The sequence below is a fragment of the Gopherus flavomarginatus genome, chromosome 1, assembly GCF_025201925.1.
Source record: "Gopherus flavomarginatus isolate rGopFla2 chromosome 1, rGopFla2.mat.asm, whole genome shotgun sequence".
NCBI lineage: Eukaryota > Metazoa > Chordata > Testudines > Testudinidae > Gopherus > Gopherus flavomarginatus.
In genome coordinates this window covers 160,422,228-160,440,673 of record NC_066617.1, presented here as the reverse complement: position 1 = coordinate 160,440,673, position 18,446 = coordinate 160,422,228, and the positions used below count along the sequence as shown (strand labels likewise).

General features: G+C 45.3%; 1 protein-coding gene across 5 annotated transcripts in view; it reads right to left on the bottom strand.

Annotated features, from left to right (window-relative positions):
* The window catches only part of ARHGAP31 (Rho GTPase activating protein 31), an 879,079-nt gene that overhangs the window by 781,904 nt on the left and 78,729 nt on the right, over window positions 1-18,446 (bottom strand). For 4 of the 5 annotated variants that reach the window (XM_050956546.1, XM_050956569.1, XM_050956551.1 and 1 more), the window contains 4 exons: window positions 16,301-16,360; window positions 14,955-15,584; window positions 14,217-14,515; window positions 3,852-9,606 (listed from right to left, as the gene is read on the bottom strand). In XM_050956546.1, coding sequence (XP_050812503.1) covers window positions 7,090-9,606; window positions 14,217-14,515; window positions 14,955-15,584; window positions 16,301-16,360 — 3,506 coding nt within the window. In that variant the 3' untranslated portion in view covers window positions 3,852-7,089. The remainder of the gene's footprint in view (window positions 1-3,851; window positions 9,607-14,216; window positions 14,516-14,954; window positions 15,585-16,300; window positions 16,361-18,446) is intronic. The other variant, XM_050956561.1, reaches the window with a different exon arrangement.

Below are 18,446 nucleotides of genomic sequence, written 5' to 3'. Positions count from 1 at the left end.
GCATGATTTAAAATTTGCCCGCCAGCTTGTAACAGAATTCCTCTCACCTGCAGCAGCGATTGAGAAAAGCCTCTGAAATGCTGCTCATGGAGGCAGGCAGCCTCCTCCAGGAACTCCCCCCTGCAATGGGTGGCCTCCCCTCTAGTTAGGGAAGAGGCTTTACTCATCAAGGAGCTGAGGCCTAGTTTTCACTACGTTAGCTACCAGCTGAGGTGAACTCCTGGTATGGCCAATGCAGTTTGTAGTTCTCCCAGGAAGCTAGTTCAGGTAAACACTAGGACAGCGGTAGGCAACCTATTGCACATGTGCCGAAGGTGGCACGCAAGCTGATGTTCTGTGGCACTCACACTGCCTGGCCACCAGTCTGGGGGGCTCTGCATTTTATTTTAATTTTAAATGAAGCTTCTTAAACGTTTTAAAAACCTTAGTTACTTTTACAACAATAGTTTAGTTTTCTATTATAGAAAGATCTTCTTAAAATGTGTTACCGGCATGTGGAACCTTAAATTAGAGTGAATAAATGAAGACTCGGCACACCACTGCTGAAGGGTTGCTGACTCCTGCACTAGGATGTTACCATGTTAGCTAAGGGAATAAAGTCCAACTTTTTTTTTTCCTAGTGTGGGTGCACATTGGTTAGGCTGTTGTGGCTGGTAGAGAGATTGCAGGGCTGGTGGAGGCAGCTCCAAACAGAGTCTCTGCCACTTTGATTCATAGTAGCATTGAATCAGGCTTCTAGCATTCCATTTCTGCTCCTGGCAACAACTACACTATCCCAGGTGCTTGGGTCTTAAAGTGTTTCATGGTACAAAAATGAATAATACTGATTGCTGAGCATAAATGGTTACAGCATTAAAGAACCCCTTCCCACTGCTTTTGAAAGGGGCTTAGTGTATTTCAGGCTGTATCAGTCACTGATTGTTGGGTTTTTTCTTCTCTGTGGGTTTTGCCTCTCTGCACCCTTCCTTCATGAGATGTTTTATTCCCCCAGCTGAACCTAGCTCTAGCCACAGTCACGTCCTGAATCCTTGTGGCTTGTTCTTAAGCAGAAACTGAATAGTCTTTGACATAGAGAAGCATCTTCCACCAGAAGCTGGGAATAGGTTTCCAGGTCAGGTCAAGAACTGGCAGCAGTGAGGTGTGTCTTGTTGACAGTACTAGGTGAGCTGGGGTGTGAGGCAGCAGGGCAGGTTTCTACAGGAGCCTTCCTCTGTACCAGTTTAACAACCTGTCTCCTGGGTAGAAATGGAAAGCAGCCACTTTGGAAACATGCTTAGACATGGAGCCATCTTTGTTGCAACACAGGGGCAGGAGTCGGTCATGTTGTAACCAGTTCCTCCAGCACAGGCACAGTTGGTTCAGGCTACGCTGTAAATTGTATTGAGAGTCAGCCTTTCAGATCCACAGTAATTTGCAATCGGGCAAAAATGACTTGGTGGAAAGTGTGCTGGAGCATTTCCATGTGTTTAAACATGGTGGCTGCCAGCACAGTTTAACTGTCATGTGTACATGATTTAATGTATAATTTGCTTGATTTCTTTAATCATGGAAATCAGGGTAGTCAGTTGAGAGCCACCTTGGGAGTTCTGGGCAGGTTTACAAAATGCTCTTGGTGGCAAGTGAATAATGAGATGGGTATAAAGAGAGAGAACCCCATGAGCAAGATTAGTCATCAGCTAGTGGAGATCACAGTCAAGACAGTGTGTATTATGTTTAATGGCCATGTGACTGGTATGCTGGTTATATGCCAGCTGCCATAGAAATTTACAGGATGCATATTCTAGTAATTTTCCTAAAGGGAAAGCAAAATTTAAGGAAGGGTGGCACAGTGGAGTCTTTATTTGGAGTGGAAACCAAGTCTCATGCAGAGCTGGACAGGAAATCATTTTCCTGTTCCCCCAAGAATTTTGAGATTGACAAATTTTCCCATCCCAAAATGGGACAAAGTCAAATCTCAAAGCAAGTTTCTGAACTGAACAAAAAAAAATTTAGCTTTAGGTCAAGCAAAAATATTTATGTGGACCATTCTAAAACATTGTTTTGACTTTTCCAGTTGATGCTTTTTTTTTTTACTATACATTAATTTAAAATTTGAAACTAAAAGTTGTTTCAGAACAAAACATGGAATTTTTTGTTCTGAAAAGCCAAAATGGGGCATTCTGAAAGTTTTTTTCAATTTTTTTTAAAATGGTAGATTAGTTGAAACTAATTCTTTCCCATTAATGATGTCAATTTTTATGAACTGGCATTTTCCAATGAAAAAATGTTAGTCAGAAAAATTCCCCACCAATTCTAGTCCGAGACTCAGCTGGTACATGGACAAAATGTATTTTCTTTAGCCTAAAGGCTCAGTTGTTTCAAGGAAGTGAACAGGTGGTCAGATTGCAGGGCTGGCTGCAGAATTTACAAAGGGCTAGCAGCTCCATTTTTTCAAGACAGGACAGGTGTAAACAAAAAATGTCACTTAATGCAGAGGCTTTCAACCTTTTCAGACAACTGTACCCCTCTCAGGAGTCTGATTTGTTTTATGTATTCCCAAGTTTCACCTCACTGAAAGACTACTTGCTTACAAATTGCTTAGTTTCTCATTTTAACCATATAATTATAAATATTGGAATATAAATATTGTACTTACATTTCAGTGGATAGTATAGAGAGCAGTATAAACAAGTCACGGTCTGTATGAAATTTTAGTTTGCACTGACTTCGCTAGTGCTTTTTATGTAGCCTGTTGTAAAACTAGGCAAATCTCTAGATGAGTCGATGTACCCCCAGAAGACCTCTGTGTACCCCCAGGGGTACACGTACGCCTACTTGAGAACCACTGACTTCATGCACTAATGGCAGGTGCTCAGATGCTATGGCAATAGGGAAGTTATATCAGAGAAATCCAGTTTGATTTTAGTTAGATTCATAGTTTTCCTTTATAATTCGTAATTATATGCAAGAAACTTCAAACTAAAATGAAGTGCTGGTTCTCGTAGTAATTTCTTGTGGTGTTCTTTTCTAGTTTGGTTTAATTTTCCTTGACTTAGTGTTAGAAATGTATTGACTGCCTATCTTTTTATTTCAAATAAAGCAGACTCCAGCATGCAATGTACTAATGAGGAAACACACACTAACACCACAGAAACATCATCTATTCAATATTATAAGAGGCTGGCAGAAATATGACCTTTAGCCTATACAACTTTGAACACTTAAAATAAGGGTGATTGTGACAGCCAAAAACCTCTGGCCTGACTTTCAAATCTCTGCAAATCCATCCACTAACTTATTTTGCTCCCTTAATGGAATCCCCCCTCCCCCATTCCATGGTCTTTCTAGATGGCAAATTAGGGGTTAGAGGTGATAACAGAGGGAGACAGAAGCATTCATTCATGTTCACCAAGATCATACAGGGGATAATAAAGTCTCAAATCACCACTAGGGCACATGTCTGTTTTATAAAAACTCCAGTTTAATCTCATGGTTGAGATCGGGCAAAACTTAATTTCTTAAAGCAATAAAAGGCACAAAGGCAGGCAATCCACCTGGACAGTAATGCTTAACAAAAACATGATCCATCAGGAGTAGCAGAAGAAATAATCAACAGCCCATAAGCCAGTCCTCTTCACCTGATATCTGATTTCCAACCCTTCCCCCTGACTTGCATCAAATCAGTATTTTGAAGGGGAGCAATGGATGCAGGAGTGAGCTGCAAGCTTTTTTGGTGTCTGCACTTACCACAGAGCCCTAAACAGGACTTGGCTACTGATTGCCCTCTCCTTCTAGGCTCAGTCCAGCTCCCACTGAAGTCAATGGTAAGCTTTTCATGCATTACACTAGTAGCAGGAGCAGGCTGTTATTACTAAGCATTATGTTACTCAGGATCAGGTTAATACTAAACAGGGTTTGGATCAACCAATGGATCTCACCAACTCATGTATATTTATTTTTGAGCGGAAAGATGGCAGAGATGTAAAAATCAGGGAGCCTCAGGGAAAATGTGGAGTTGAAACTCCATTGGACATTTAAGGGATAAATCTATCATGGTATTTTGGGACTCACCGATTTATTCCATCCTCTTCTAGGACCCAGTTCTGCTCCCGTTGATTTCAGTGAGAGTTTTATCATTGACTTCAGTGGTGGTAGGATCTACTGTTGATCCATGGCCGAACATAATCAGATTTAAGATTCTAGCTTCACCTTCCTGTGCTGGTTATAACTTGTTCCAGCTCACACTCTCAGCGGTAAAGAAATTTTAATGGAAAACAATATCTGTACATCAGCCCAAGTTTCACAGATGTGATGGACCTGTTTAGACAATTCCTTCATTTTTAATTACATTTTAATATATTTATATATAATGTTCTTTTATTTATATATATATATATAGATAAATTTAACAGTATTCATCAGCATAGGCATTTTACAATCTAAAGAAAGAAAAGATTAAAAGATTTTGATTGCACTTTTTGGACTCTGGCTGGTAGAAACAGTTGCAAGCTTTGCTGCTAGTGTCTGCTGCAGACCTAACCTCCTCCAGAGCCCTAACATGCTGAAAGGCTGCATCAAAGAAGTACTTCACCCTTTGTAAAATGAGCAAATGGGATGGACAGTCTAAGTTAATATAGTTTACAATGTACTGTACAGTCCTAGTTCCTGCTTGTCTCCAAGGACATAACTGCAGCCAGTCCCACACTCATCAATGTCCCTGCCATGGAACCAGGTGACTCTCCCCCTCCCCGCCCCCCCCCCCACAAGTCACAAAAGCTCCTCCCTTTCAGCCAGGTGACTCCCACCCACTCAACACCCCTCCCATCCAGCCAGGTAGTCCCTACATCCAGCACCCCACCCCTTCAGCCAAGTGATCCACACACCACACCACCTATCCAGCTAGGTGAACCCCATCCCCACCTCCCCTTGATACAGGTGACTCCCCACCATCCAACACCACTCCCATTCAGCCAGGAGACCCCCATACCCACCAACATCCTGCAATTAATGGGAGCTGCATGCATCACCTCCTTGTACTCTATAATAGAGTACAAGGGAAGTGACCTATCTGGGTATTCCTTGTCCTGTCTTCTAGATCTCATAAACTAAAAGAAGTGCGATGGACAATGTCAGGATTAGGCCTGAGGGTATAAGAGCCCACCTGCAAACCCTAAATGAGAGGCCCTACACTTTTCACCGGATGGGGGGAACTGCAGCCTTGTGATCTAGTTAGGGAAAGTGTTTCCATGCTAATAAAACCAGGCAACAGGCACCTCTCCTACACTCAGGAAGACCCTCAGTTGTGGGATGGACCCGTTTCCCATAAATGCTACTCCAATGAGTGGAGGGCATGCTGCAAATGGACATGGGGCAGATGTGCACCCAAAAATGGGCTGGCTAATGTGAATGTGCTACACTATTACAACTTGCCCTGGTTCAGCTGCAATGGTGCAAGTTGCAATGGTGCAGTTCTCTACTGTACACACGGTTCTACCAACTGCACCATGACCCTACAGCATAGCTCAGACTTCTTCTCTAGTCTAGTGGCAACAGGTCTGAAACCGATTCCCAGTTCCAAGCCCCATGAATTCTGGGAAAGTTTGTCTCCAGAGCTGAACTTGGTGCCTTGGGCCCAGCTCTACAATCAGCTGACATGGACCATTTAATCTAAATCCTCCCAACTCTGCAGAACTTGATTTCCTGATCCAAGCTTTGAGGCACTGGTCCATCTCTAGTTGCTCTCTGGAGCAAATAATTAAGCAATCAATTTGCAAACACCTACAAGATAATAAGGTGATAAGCAACAGTCAGCATGGATTTGTCAAGAAGAAATCATGTCGAACCAATCTGATAGCTTTCTTTGACAGGGTAACAAGTCTTGTGGATGGGGGGAAGCGGTAGACATGGTATATCTGGACTTCAGTATGGCTTTTGTTACTGTCTCACAAGACCTTCTCATAAACAAACTGGGGAAATGCAACCTAGATGGAGCTGCTATAAGGTGGGCGAATAACTGGTTGAAAAACCATTCCCAGAGGGTAGTTATCAGTGATTCATAGTCAAACTGGAAAGTAAAAATGAGTGAGGTCCCACAGGAATCAGTTCTGGATCTAGTTCTCAATATCTTCATCAATTATTTAGATAATGGCATAGAGATCAAGTTGGGAGGAGTTGCAAGTGCTTTGGAGGATAGGATTAAAATTCAAAATGATCTGGACAAACTAGAGAAATGCTTTGAAGTAAATAGGTTGAAATTCAATAAGGACAAATGCAAAGTACTCCACTTTGGAAGAAACAATCAGTTGCACACACATAAAATGGGAAATGACTGCTTAGGAAGGAGTACTAGGAAAGGGATCTGGGGGTCATTGTGGATCACAAGCTAAACATGATTCAAGAGTGTAACACTTGCAAAAAAAGCGAACATCGTTCTGGGATGTGTTAACGGGAATGTTGTAAGCAAGACACAAGAAATAATTCTTCCACTCTGCTCCGCACTGTTTAGGCCTCAGCTGGAGCATTGTGTCCAGCTCTGGGCACCACATTTCAGAAAAAGATGTGGACAAACTGGAGAAAGTCCAGAGAAGAGCAACAAAACATAACGCACGCAGTGTGATCTTTACAGGTCAGCTTTTCCTTCTCACCTTCAGCTATCACCATTCTACTCTGCAGTTTGCTTATGCTATCCAGAGCAGTACAGTAGGGATGGCTGGACAGATGGTCCTGCATCATTGCTCAGTGGTGCAAGGGAGAAAAATGTACCTGTCTGGTCTTACCTCCTTCACATACATGTCCATTGGACCATGCCATGTTTTTTCCAGACAGAGGGTGAGACTTTCACAGGGTGTGTTAGAAAATAAGACTGAAGAAAACAAACTTCCTTGGGAATTTTTTTTCCATAGAGCAGATAATGTGGGGTTGCCCGAAAAGGAGAGAGACAAAGAGAATGAGAACATCAGTAGCAAAATGCTCTACAGGGGGATATAAAAGATTTGTGTCCTTTTTGCACAGAATATTTATAATCATAACAACAACAACAATAGCACAATTGGTCTCAAGGTGGGCACTCCCTTCTCATCCACCAGGGAAGAAGGGCGAGGTGAGCTGGCGTTATTCTATCTGCCTCCCGCTTCTACCATCGAGAATCACTGACCTCCTCTGGGGCTGGTAAAAGCAGCTGGTGGAGGTCTCCAGTCTCTGCCCATTTTTGGGGATGGTCATTTTGTTCCGCAGAGTGACCCCCTCAGGTGTTGTTTGCAGGTTCCCAGACAGATCGCCACAAATAGGGTTTGGAGAGTTGCTCTGAGAGGGGCTTCTTATGGGTGATAACAACACCCTGGAGTCTGCTGAGGAAGATGAATGGTCCATTATGGGGAAGGGCGGGCTGAAGAGGATAAGGCTCTGGGGCCTTCCTGGTCTGGATCTGTAGGAAGGCTTGGAAAACCCCGATGGCCTCTCCATTTTTGAGGATTGTGGGTTGTCTCCTGTGGTCTCCCCCTCTGAAGTGCGCTTTCGGCGCAGCACGGGCGCCTCCTGGGTGGAATTACGACTGGAAAGGGAGAGATCTGGCAGAGGGTTGAGGTTGCCATGCCTAGAAGAAGTTGAATCCATTTGAGTTGGGTCACTGTTTTCTTTCTCCTTTTTGGCTTTCTTTTCTACCCGAGGGCTCTTTGGGGGCTCCAGCTGTCCCCAAGCTGCTTGGGGGGTCTGCCTGCTGGCTGAGTGGGCTTCTGTTTCCTTCCTTCCCAGCAATGCAGAGATGTCACGGTCGGCATTCTGAGTCTGTAGTGGCTGTGGGACCTGTGTGTACTGGATCTTGGGTGGTATCACTGGCACAGCTCTGGCCTGGCACATCTTAATCATGAAGGAGGTCCTCACCGCCGACACACTCACAGGGGCAGAGTTACGACGGCCGGTGGCAGCGTGGGCCACTGCCATGTAATCCAGGTCTAGTTCTCGGAGATCGAAGCGAGATCCCCAGGGGTTGCCTTTGTTCCTGGCAGGGCAGGCAGCAGGCAATGACAGGACAGAATCGCTGCTCTTCCCTTCCTTCTGCGCACATAAGAGGTTTCCAGGTGAAGTGGGCACCGCCAGTCTCTCAAACTTGAAGAAATTGGGGGCAGGGAGGAGTGAATCCAAGTTAAGAGATGATGGCCTGGTTCTCACTTTACGGGGTGCATCTTCGCCTTTGTTGTTACTTAGCTGTGACTCGCTGGTGGAACACAGCCCTTTGGTGATAGCTGCTCCAGTGGGGGCAGCATCCTGAGGCCTGGATGGATCTTCATCTATTTTCTTTACCTGCAAGAAACCATCTTGGGTATTACAGTGTGGAAAAGGCAACTCAGGTGTTAAGTCCTGAGGGTTTTCTTTACTGCCATCCACTACCTTCTCCCCTGGCTCTGAAAGAGAGGCAGGGTGCAGTTCCTCATGCCTGGCTAGCAGCCTCCCTGCTGCAGGCTCTGCCTCACTGCACAGGGCATCACTTGATCCCTCAGGCTCTAAATAGTCCTCTCGAGGACTCAGACAGGTCTCAGCTCGCTCAACATGGTTCGGGCTGGGTGATGAGGTTGACAGTGTTTCCAACAGGTCCCTGGTCCCTGATCTAGTGCAGCCATGTGGGAGCTCTTCAGCCGCACTTGTGAGAAGTGGCTGGATAGCCCACACACTCAGCACCATGTCTTTGCTATCCAGAGAAAGACTGCGACTGAACCGTGGCCGAGCAGAAAGGCCCCTCTCCACTCCATAGCTTTGTGACTGGAAATCCTGCATTGCCTTTTCCTGGAGGTTCTTGAGGGTGGGGGAATGGAGCGGGCTGGTGACCCACTGGTGATCCTCCCATGGCTCTACCAGCTCAAAGCCCTGGACATTGTCTGTCCATGCATCCTCCTCTTCATGGTCGAAAGAGTCCTGGGCTCTGTTAGCCATGCCGCCCTCTTTGGGTTTCTGGGCTCCAGCTCTACTTTCCCTCTTTGATGAGATCAGGCCATCTCCTGCAGCCTCTCTATCAGGTTTCTCCCTCTGGGTTAGGACTCCATCCTGGCCTACAGCAATGCCATCCTTTTCGCTATGCAGCAGGCCAGGGTTTCCTTTCTCCTTGGTTTGGTCTGGACACAACCCTTTGGTATCTGAGACATCTTCTTTAAAAGGACCCTCAATGAGCTGCTTCTCATCACAAAGCTTCTGGTCTTGGTGGGGAGCTGGAAGATCACTGCTGACGTTGTCCAGCACTAGATGGTTCTTTGGAGAGGCTGTCCCAGACAGGACAGTATCCAGTTCGGGTATGTTAGGAGAGCAGTCACGCTGTGCTACCACTTCAGGTTTACCACCCTGGAGGCTGCCAGGCTCCTTTGAACTTTCTTTGGAGGAGGCACCAAATAAAGGCAACTGAGATGTGGCCCGTGGGGTTCCGGATGGAGTTTCCTGGTCAGTCAGTGTCACAGCAAGCACAGAAACAGAACAGAAACTGTCTGTCTGTGGTGAAGCAGAGGACGCAGGCTGGTGTGAGCCTGTCTTGGGGACATCTGTAGGCAAGAATGAGAGCTCCTCTTCAGATTCAATAATTTTGAGTTCCTGTTGAATCTCTGGCCACAGTGGTTCCATCAGGGCATTGGCAGCATCATCTTCAGCCTGAAAAACACCAGAAATGTCATAACTTGACAGCAATCACTCCACATGCCCATCTGCCTTCTGCCCATAATGCTGCCTGTAGCAGTCTGCAGGGAATACTATCAGGCTAGTGCAGTGGTTCTCAAACTTTTCTGCTGGTGACCCCTTTCACACAGCAAGCTTCTGAGGGATACCCCCCTTATAAATTAAAAACACTTTAAAATATATTTAACACCATTATAAATGCTGGAGGCAAATCAGAGTTTGGGATGGAGGCTGACGGCTCGCGACTCCCCACGTAATTACCTTGCAACTCCCTGAGGGGTCCTGACCCCCAGTTTGAGACCCCCTGGGCTAGTGGGAATGCTGGCGCACACACACATGCCACCAGAAATCTGGCTAAATAAAATAAAATAATAATAATAATATCTCACTCTTATGTAGCAGTTTCATCAGTGGATCTCAAAGTGCTTTGCAAAGGAGCTCAATATCACAATCCCCAGTTTAGAGATGGGGAAACTGAGGCACGGGGTGGTGAAGTGACTTGCCCATGGTTACCCAGCAGGCCATTGACAGAGCCAGGGATAGAATCCAGAACTCCTGAGCTCCAGTCCAGTGCTTTATTCACTAGGCCACACTGCCTCCCTTGCATATGCCTGTAAACAAATGGGTTTACAGGGGAGATCATCAGAGGTGGAGCTAGGACTCAGGTCTGGTGGCAAGTGCCCAAAGTGAATTAGCTGAGAAACAATAGCTACAATTCCTCAGACTGCCTCCCCATCTGCCCCATGAAATAGACTCACCTATCCCAGCAGGGGACACTACAAACCCCATAAAGAAATGTTGCCAAATGCAAGTTCATGCACACTAGAAGGAATAATTGGAACTACCCATCCACATCTCTTCGATTCTTCCTGTCAAAGGTAGGGGCCCGGGCAGAAACAGATGCATCATGGAGGTGAATGCCTGGCTGCGAAGATGGTGTTGCCAGGAGGGCTTTGGCTTCCTCGACCATGGGATGCTATTCGAGGAAGGACTGCTAGGCAGAGATGGCATTCACCTTTCAAGGAGGGGAAAGACCCTATTTGCACACAGACTGGCTAACCTAGTGAGGAGGACTTTAAACTAGGTTCGACGGGGACAGGTGAGCAAAGCCCACAGGTAAGTGGGGAACATGAAGACCTGGGAGATGGGTCAGAAGCAAGAGGGAGCGTGGGCTATAATGGCAGAGAGAAAGAAGGGTTAGGGCAAAACTGGGAGGCAAGATCAAACCAGTATCTTAGATGCCTATATACAAATGCGAGAAGTATGGGTAATAAGCAGGAAGAACTGGAAGTGCTAATAAATAAATACAACTATGACATTATTGGCATTACTGAAACTTGGTGGGATAATACACATGATTGGAATGTTGGTGTGGATGGGTATAGTTTGCTCAGGAAGGACAGACAGGGGAAAAAGGGAGGAGGTGTTGCCTTATATATTAAAAATGCACACACTTGGACTGAGGTGGAGATGGACATAGGAGACGGAAGTGTTGAGAGTCTCTGGGTTAGGATAAAAGGGGGTGAAAAACAAGGGTGATGTCGTGCTAGGAGTCTACTACAGGCCACCTAACCAGGTGGAAGAGGTGGATGAGGCTTTCTTTAAACAACTAACAAAATCATCCAAAGCCCAAGATTTGGTGGTGATGGGGGACTTCAACTATTCAGATATATGTTGGAAAATAACACCGCGGGGCACAGACTATCCAATAAGTTCCTAGACTGCATTGCAGACAACTTTTTATTTCAGAAGGTTGAAAAAGCTACTTGGGGGAAGCTGTTCTAGACTTGATTTTAACAAATAGGGAGGAACTCGTTGAGAATTTGAAAGTAGAAGGAAGCTTGGGTGAATGTGATCATGAAATCAGAGTTTGCAATTCTAAGGAAGGGTAGAAGGGAGTACAGAAAAATAGAGACAATGGATTTCAGGAAGGCGGATTTTGGTAAGCTCAGAGAGCTGATAGGTAAGGTCCCATGGAAATCAAGACTGAGGGGAAAAACAACTGAGGAGAGTTGGCAGTTTTTCAAAGGGACACTATTAAGGGCCCAAAAGCAAGCTATTCCGATGGGTAGGAAAGATAGAAAATGTGGCAAAAGACCACCTTGGCTTAACCACAAGATCTTGCATGACCTACAAAATAAAAAGGAGTCATATAAAAAATGGAAACTAGGTCAGATTACAAAGGATGAATATAGGCAAATAACACAGGAATGCAGAGGAAAGATGAGAAAGGCAAAGGCACAAAATGAGCTCAAACTAGCTATGGGAATAAAGGGAAACAAGACGACTTTTTATCAATACTTTAGAAGCAAGAGGAAGACCAAGGACAGGGTAGGCCCACTGCTCAGTGAGGAGGGAGAAACAGTAACAGGAAACTTGGAAATGGCAGAGAAGCTCAATGACTTCTTTGTTTCGGTCTTCACTGAGAAGTCTGAAGAAATGTCTGACATAGAGAATGCTTATGGGAAGGGGGTAGGTTTAGAAGATAAAATAAAAAAAGAGCAAGTTAAAAATCACTTAGAAAAGTTAGATGCCTGCAAGTCACCAGGGCCTGATGAAATGCATCCTAGAATACTCAAGGAGCTAATAGAGGAGGTATCTGAGCCTCTAGCTATTATCTTTGGAAAGTCATGGGAGACAGGAGAGATTCCAGAAGACTGGAAAAGGGTAAATATAGTGCCCATCTATAAAAAGGGAAATAAAAACAACCCAGGAAACTACAGACCAGTTAGTTTAACTTCTGTGCCAGGGAAGATAATGGAGCAAGTAATTAAAGAAATCATCTGCAAACACTTGGAAGGTGGTAAGATGATGAGGAATAGCCAGCATGGATTTGTAAAGAACAAATCGTGTCAAACCAATCTGATAGCTTTCTTTGATAGGATAACGAGCCTTATGGATAGGGGAGAAGCAGTGGATGTGGTATACCTAGACTTTAGTAAGGCATTTGATACGGTCTCGCATGATATCCTTATCGATAAACTAGGCAAATACAATTTAGATGGGGCTACTATAAGGTGGGTGCATAACTGGCTGGATAACCGTACTCAGAGAGTAGTTATTAATGGCTCCCGCTGGAAAGGTATAGCAAGTGGGGTTCCGCAGGGGTCTGTTTTGGGACTGGCTTTGTTCAATAACTTCATCAATCACTTAGATGTTGGCATAGAAAGTACGCTTATTAAGTTTGGAGACGATATCAAACTAGGAGAGATTGCAACTGCTTTGGAGGACAGGGTCAAAATTCAAAATGATCTGGACAAATTGGAGAAATGGACTGAGGTAAACCGGATGAAGTTCAATAAAGACAAATTAAAAGTGCTCCACTTAGGAAGGAACAATCAGTTTCACACATACAGAATGGGAAGAGACTGTCTAGGAAGGAGTATGGCAGAAAGAGATCTAGGGGTCACAGTGGACCACAAGCTAAATATGAGTCAACAGTGTGATACAGTTGCAAAAAAAGCAAACATGATTCTGGGATGCATTAACAGGTGTGTTGTAAACAAGACACGAGAAGTCATTCTTCCGCTCTACTCTGCGCTGGTTACTTCTCAACTGGAGAATTGTGTCCAGTTCTGGGCACCGCATTTCAAGAAAGATGTTGAGAAATTGGAGAGGGTCCAGAGAAGAGCAACAAGAATGATTAAAGGTCTTGAGAATATGACCTATGAAGGAAGGCTGAAAGAATTGGGTTTATTTAGTTTGGAAAAGAGAAGACTGAAAGGGGACATGATAGCAGTTTTCAGGTATCTAAAAGGGTGTCATCAGGAGGAGGGAGAAAACTTGTTCACCTTAGCCTCTAATGACAGAACAAGAAGCAATGGGCTTAAACTGCAGAAGGGAGATTTAGGTTGGACATTAGGAAAAAGTTTCTAACTGTCAGGGTAGTTAAACACTGGAATAGATTGCCTAGGGAGGTTGTGGAATCTCCATCTCTGGAGATATTTAAGAGTAGGTTAGATAAATGTCTATCAGGGATGGTCTAGACAGTATTTGGTCCTGCCACGAGGGCAGGGGACTGGACTCGATGACCTCTCAAGGTCCCTTCCAGTCCTAGAGTCTATGAATCTATGAATTGCTGGGCTCCACTCATCTGTAATTACTCAAAGGGGTGACTGAGTGACTCAAATCAAAACTCCACTCAGAGTGCAGCAGTGACCCTACAAAATGTTCAGATGATCAGGAATGGAATAAAAAAATCAGACTGAGAAAATCACAGTCCTGATAAAGGATGTGGCAGAAATAAGGGTAGAAGGGTCAGAGTTGGAGGGTCAAAGCGATGAGACATATGGAGAGGCTTCCAGAGACAGTACCAAGAGCAGGGTATAGTTAACAGAAGAGAAGAGTGAGAGAGGACATGACAGCTGTATACTGAATAGCGAAGGTCAACTAACACCTGGACAAGCCTAACCCTGCTTAGCCTATATTCCATGTCAGGATCACAGCTTGAGGTTGCTCGGATGCAGACACACATGCAACAGTTCCCTAGTCCCCCGCAGCAGTCCCCAGCAAGATGGGGATACTTCCACCTCCCTCGGGTCCTTTGAGACAATGGATATTCCTTCTTTTCAAGGCTCCCTCCTTACCAGCTCTCTCGGGAACGAGGCCTCCTCTGCTTTAACCCTTGGTGTCTCCTGCTGCTGGCTGCCTCTCTCAGAGGGGTTTTCCTGTGTCACAAGCTGGCCTTGTTCGATCTCACCTGCCGAGTGCAGGCCTCCTGGGCCCTCTGGTGCTGGTGTCTGTTTCAAGCCAGGGCTCTGCTCTGGGGCTTGCCTGCCACTGGTGCTGCTGCCACTGCCTAACAGCTCCCAGTTTTCTGTTGTTGGCTTTGAGGTTTCTGAGGACTCAGGCTTCTTGGCTGCCATCAGTTCCTCGGTGGTAGAACCTATATTAGAAACACGAATCACTCACAACACAGGGCCTGCAGCTGGCCCACGGCATTGAGATAAAGGACCTGTGTAGGTTCAACTCATCCTGATAAAACCCCAAATCCTTCACTACACTGCTTGGCGTCTCCACCGTCATGGATAGGGCACTGCTGTCAGGAAGTTCACATGGCTTAAGTCCCCCATTCCCATGCCCCTGTGGAACAACCTTACTTCTCTAAACCAATCCAGTGATTGTCCTCTCAATGCCCGCCCTCTCTCCCAAGGCTCCACTGGGGACCCCTGAGCTTCTCCCTGCCCCTGGTGTGCGGCTGGGAGCCCCTAGTCTCTCCACTGCCTTGCACTGGATGGACTGGCCTTATTGGACCTGGGTCCCTAACAGGGGAAATTCCTCAGCCCTGCTTTAGCCCTGTATTCCTGGGGCTGTGCACTGCTCACCTCTACTAGTTTTACCTGGTGCAGCCTCAGCCCTGGGCTGCTTCTCCTCCCTGTCTGAGGCCTGCTCAGTCCTGGGCTGGCCACCCACTTCCGGCGCTGTGAGAGCAGCACCGCCCAGCCCCAGAGCGGATGATTCCTCCAGGCTGGAGAGGCCAGGCTTGTCCTTGACAGGCACACGGCATGGGGTGCTGTTGGTGCTGATGACTGCGGACACCCGAAGGGGCACGGAAACGGCGAAGGGCTCCGAGATATTCAGGACTTTCCGCTGGTGCCGGGGAGAAGCTTCAAGAGGAAAGAGGCTGCTGGGGAAGCCTGATTTGGAGGTTGTGTCGGAGGTGTAGAACATGCGACACGTCTTTGGGGAGGTCTGCTCACTTTCAGTGTCCTCCATGGCACGGAACACCTTCAACTGCTCAGGGGGTGGCCTCGCCTGGGGGGCCCTGGGGCCAGCTTTATCCCCTCTGAGCTCTGAGCCTCCCTCGGCCCCTGCTGGGGACTCCTCACGATCCCACTCACTCTCCTTGCTGAGGTCACTCGAGCTGCTTGTGCCTCCTGTCCGCGTTTTCATCACTGGGATGAAAAACCCTCCAGCAGCGACTGTGCGTTTGAACCGGCTTTTCTCATCCTCCCCTGAGGAGAGGAGACAAATGGAGAATTGGCAAAGAGAGCAGTGACAGCGGGAAGCCTTCCTCCATACCCAGGAGACAGGGTGGGCCCTGTTGGACAGCCCCAGCCCTTCAGAGTATCTGATACGGGGGCAGGGAACAGGACCTACATCCCTCAGGATCCTCCCCCAGGGACTCTACCCAGAGATGGCAGCTCTCACAGGTAGCTGGAGCTAGACAGGATCCTCTCCACTGGAAACTGTGCAGGATCCTTACTGGCTCTGTGTATCGCTGTGTGCCCTTGCCAATCAGCCATGCCTGGGCCTTGCTGGCTGCTTGCAGGCACCAGGCAATGCCTCATCCTCTTCCCAGGCAGCCTTCCCACAAATAGGGACCTCGTGCCCATTGGAATAATGCAGAGCTGAATGAAGCCCATTGTACTGGTAACAGATATCCGCACAAACACACATATATACATGCCCAGATGCATATGCCAACATACAAGCATACAGACAGAGGGAGAGCAGTGCATGTACACAGGTATGGTAATGCATGGACCATCTGGTGGAAGTCAATGAGAACATGCAACACAGAAAGAAAAGTAAACACAGACATAGGTGTGTGAGCATGCACAGAAACAAAAACACCTGCCCACATATATGCACACACTCGTTAGAGCTAAGAGCTCACAGCCCCATCCCACAGGTTGGCAGCCCTAGGTACAGGCTGTCAGGGTCTCACCTTCTACAGGCAGGGAGCACAGAGAGTCCATGCTTTTAGCTGGTCGAATAGTTGCTTTTTCTGTGAAAAAATAAGTTTAGAAACCTATGTCAGATCCTGTGACCTGTCAGTTTACAACCAGCTGGAGAGCACAGCATAATTAAAGCCAATGCAATGATCGGAGGGTAGGTTAATACAGTGAAAAGGCATTTAGTGTCCATTATTAACAAGAAACAGCCTGATCTCCCTCAGAACACTGTTTAGCATAGATCTGGGCCCAGAAAGAACCTCAGTCTCCAACACCCCTACATTTTGGGAGAGACCAGGCCTGGAAATGAGCACTGTAGCTCAGGTCCATGACTGGTTTGGGATGGTAGCATGATGAGAGGATTCCTTATCAGAGATGTAGGATGGACTTGTGGTTAAAAAGGAGGCTGTCACAGGCTTCCTGTGTGACCTCGCACTGCATATGCAAATCACATGGGTGGGTGTGATTGCAGGTGCACAAATACACTATCAGAGATGGGCTGGAGACACAAAGCTTGGATCAGGATCTCAACTCTCCCAAAATTAACAGAGATTTGGCTCCAGGATTTTCATCCAACCTCACCTCTAATTATTATACAGTACCAACCATACAAGTGATATTGCAATGTTGCCAACTCTAATGAGTTTATTGATATTTTTGTGGTATTAAGGTTTTTCTCGTAAAGTCTCAGCTCCTGGATTCATGAGATTATGTGAGACTCAATCCCATCTTTTAAAAAAAAAAAAAAGAAGAAAAAGTAAGTTTCCAGCCCTCATGATTGCAGAGAAAAACTTGAACACATGAACCCTAAAGGCTCCAACACCAGAGAGCTAATTAAAAAAAACCCAAATGTACTTTTTTAGAGCTGTCAAGCGATTAAAAAAATTAATCACGATTAATCACACAATAAAAAAATTAATTGTGATTAATTGTGCTGTTAATAATAGAATACCATTTATTTAAATAGTTTTGGATGTTTTCTACATTTTCAAATATATTGATTTCAGTTACAACACAGAATACAAAGTTTACAGTGCTCAATTTATATTTATTTTTTATTACAAATATATGCACTGTAAAAAACAAAAGAAATAGTATTTCTCAGTTCACATAACACAAGTACTGTAGCGCATCATCAGCATGAAAGCATGTCTTCTGGAATGGTGGTCAAAGCATGAAAGGGAATACAAACGTTTAGCATATCTGGCATGTAAATACCTTGCAACACCAGCTACAAAAGTGCTGTGTGAACACCTGTTCTCACTTTCAGGTGATGTAAATAAGAAGCAGGCAGCAATATCTCCAGTAAATGTAAACAAACTTGTTTGTCTTAGCGATTGGCTGAACAAGAAGTAGGACTGAGTGGACCTGTAGGCTCTAAACTTTTACATTGTTTTGTTTTTGAATGCAGTTACGGTAAGAAAAAAAAATCTACATTTGTAAGTTACACTTTCACAAAAACTGTACTACAGAACTTGTATGAAATGATTTGAAAAATACTATTTCTTTTGTTTATCATTTTTACAGTGCAAATATTTGTAATAAAAACAATAATATAAAGTGAGCACTGTTGTAATAGAAATCAATACATTTGAAAATGTAAAAAAAATCCAAAAATATGTAATAAGTTTCAGTTGGTATTCTATTGCTTAACAGTGTGATTAATCACAATTTTTTTGAGTTGAGTGAGTTAACTGCAATTAATTGACAGCCCTATTTTTTTTAAATCTCCTTATTTTTAAATCAAACTCATCGTTGGGGGTGGGCTGACTCATGATTTTTGAACCTCGAGGCTTGGCAATGCTCCTAGGAAGCGAAGCAATTGTGAGATTTCAATGAAGGAGAATCTAGAGTTTGAGATGCTGGCCATTAGGAAAAACATCTTTTTGCCTGTAAATTCTGCAGATGTGATCTTATTTATCCAAACACCAAGAGACAATAAACATGGGAACTCATGATGCCAGTTTATATGAAGACACTTTGGTTCTTTAATGCCCTGGAGGCATAGACCAGTCTCTGACTCAGTACCACATAGAGAGTGTTAACATGGCCATGCACCATTTCCTATGAGGCATAATACTTCCAGGAGTGCAGCTTCCCTTAAACCCACTCTGGGTTAGCCAAACTATCAAATTCAAA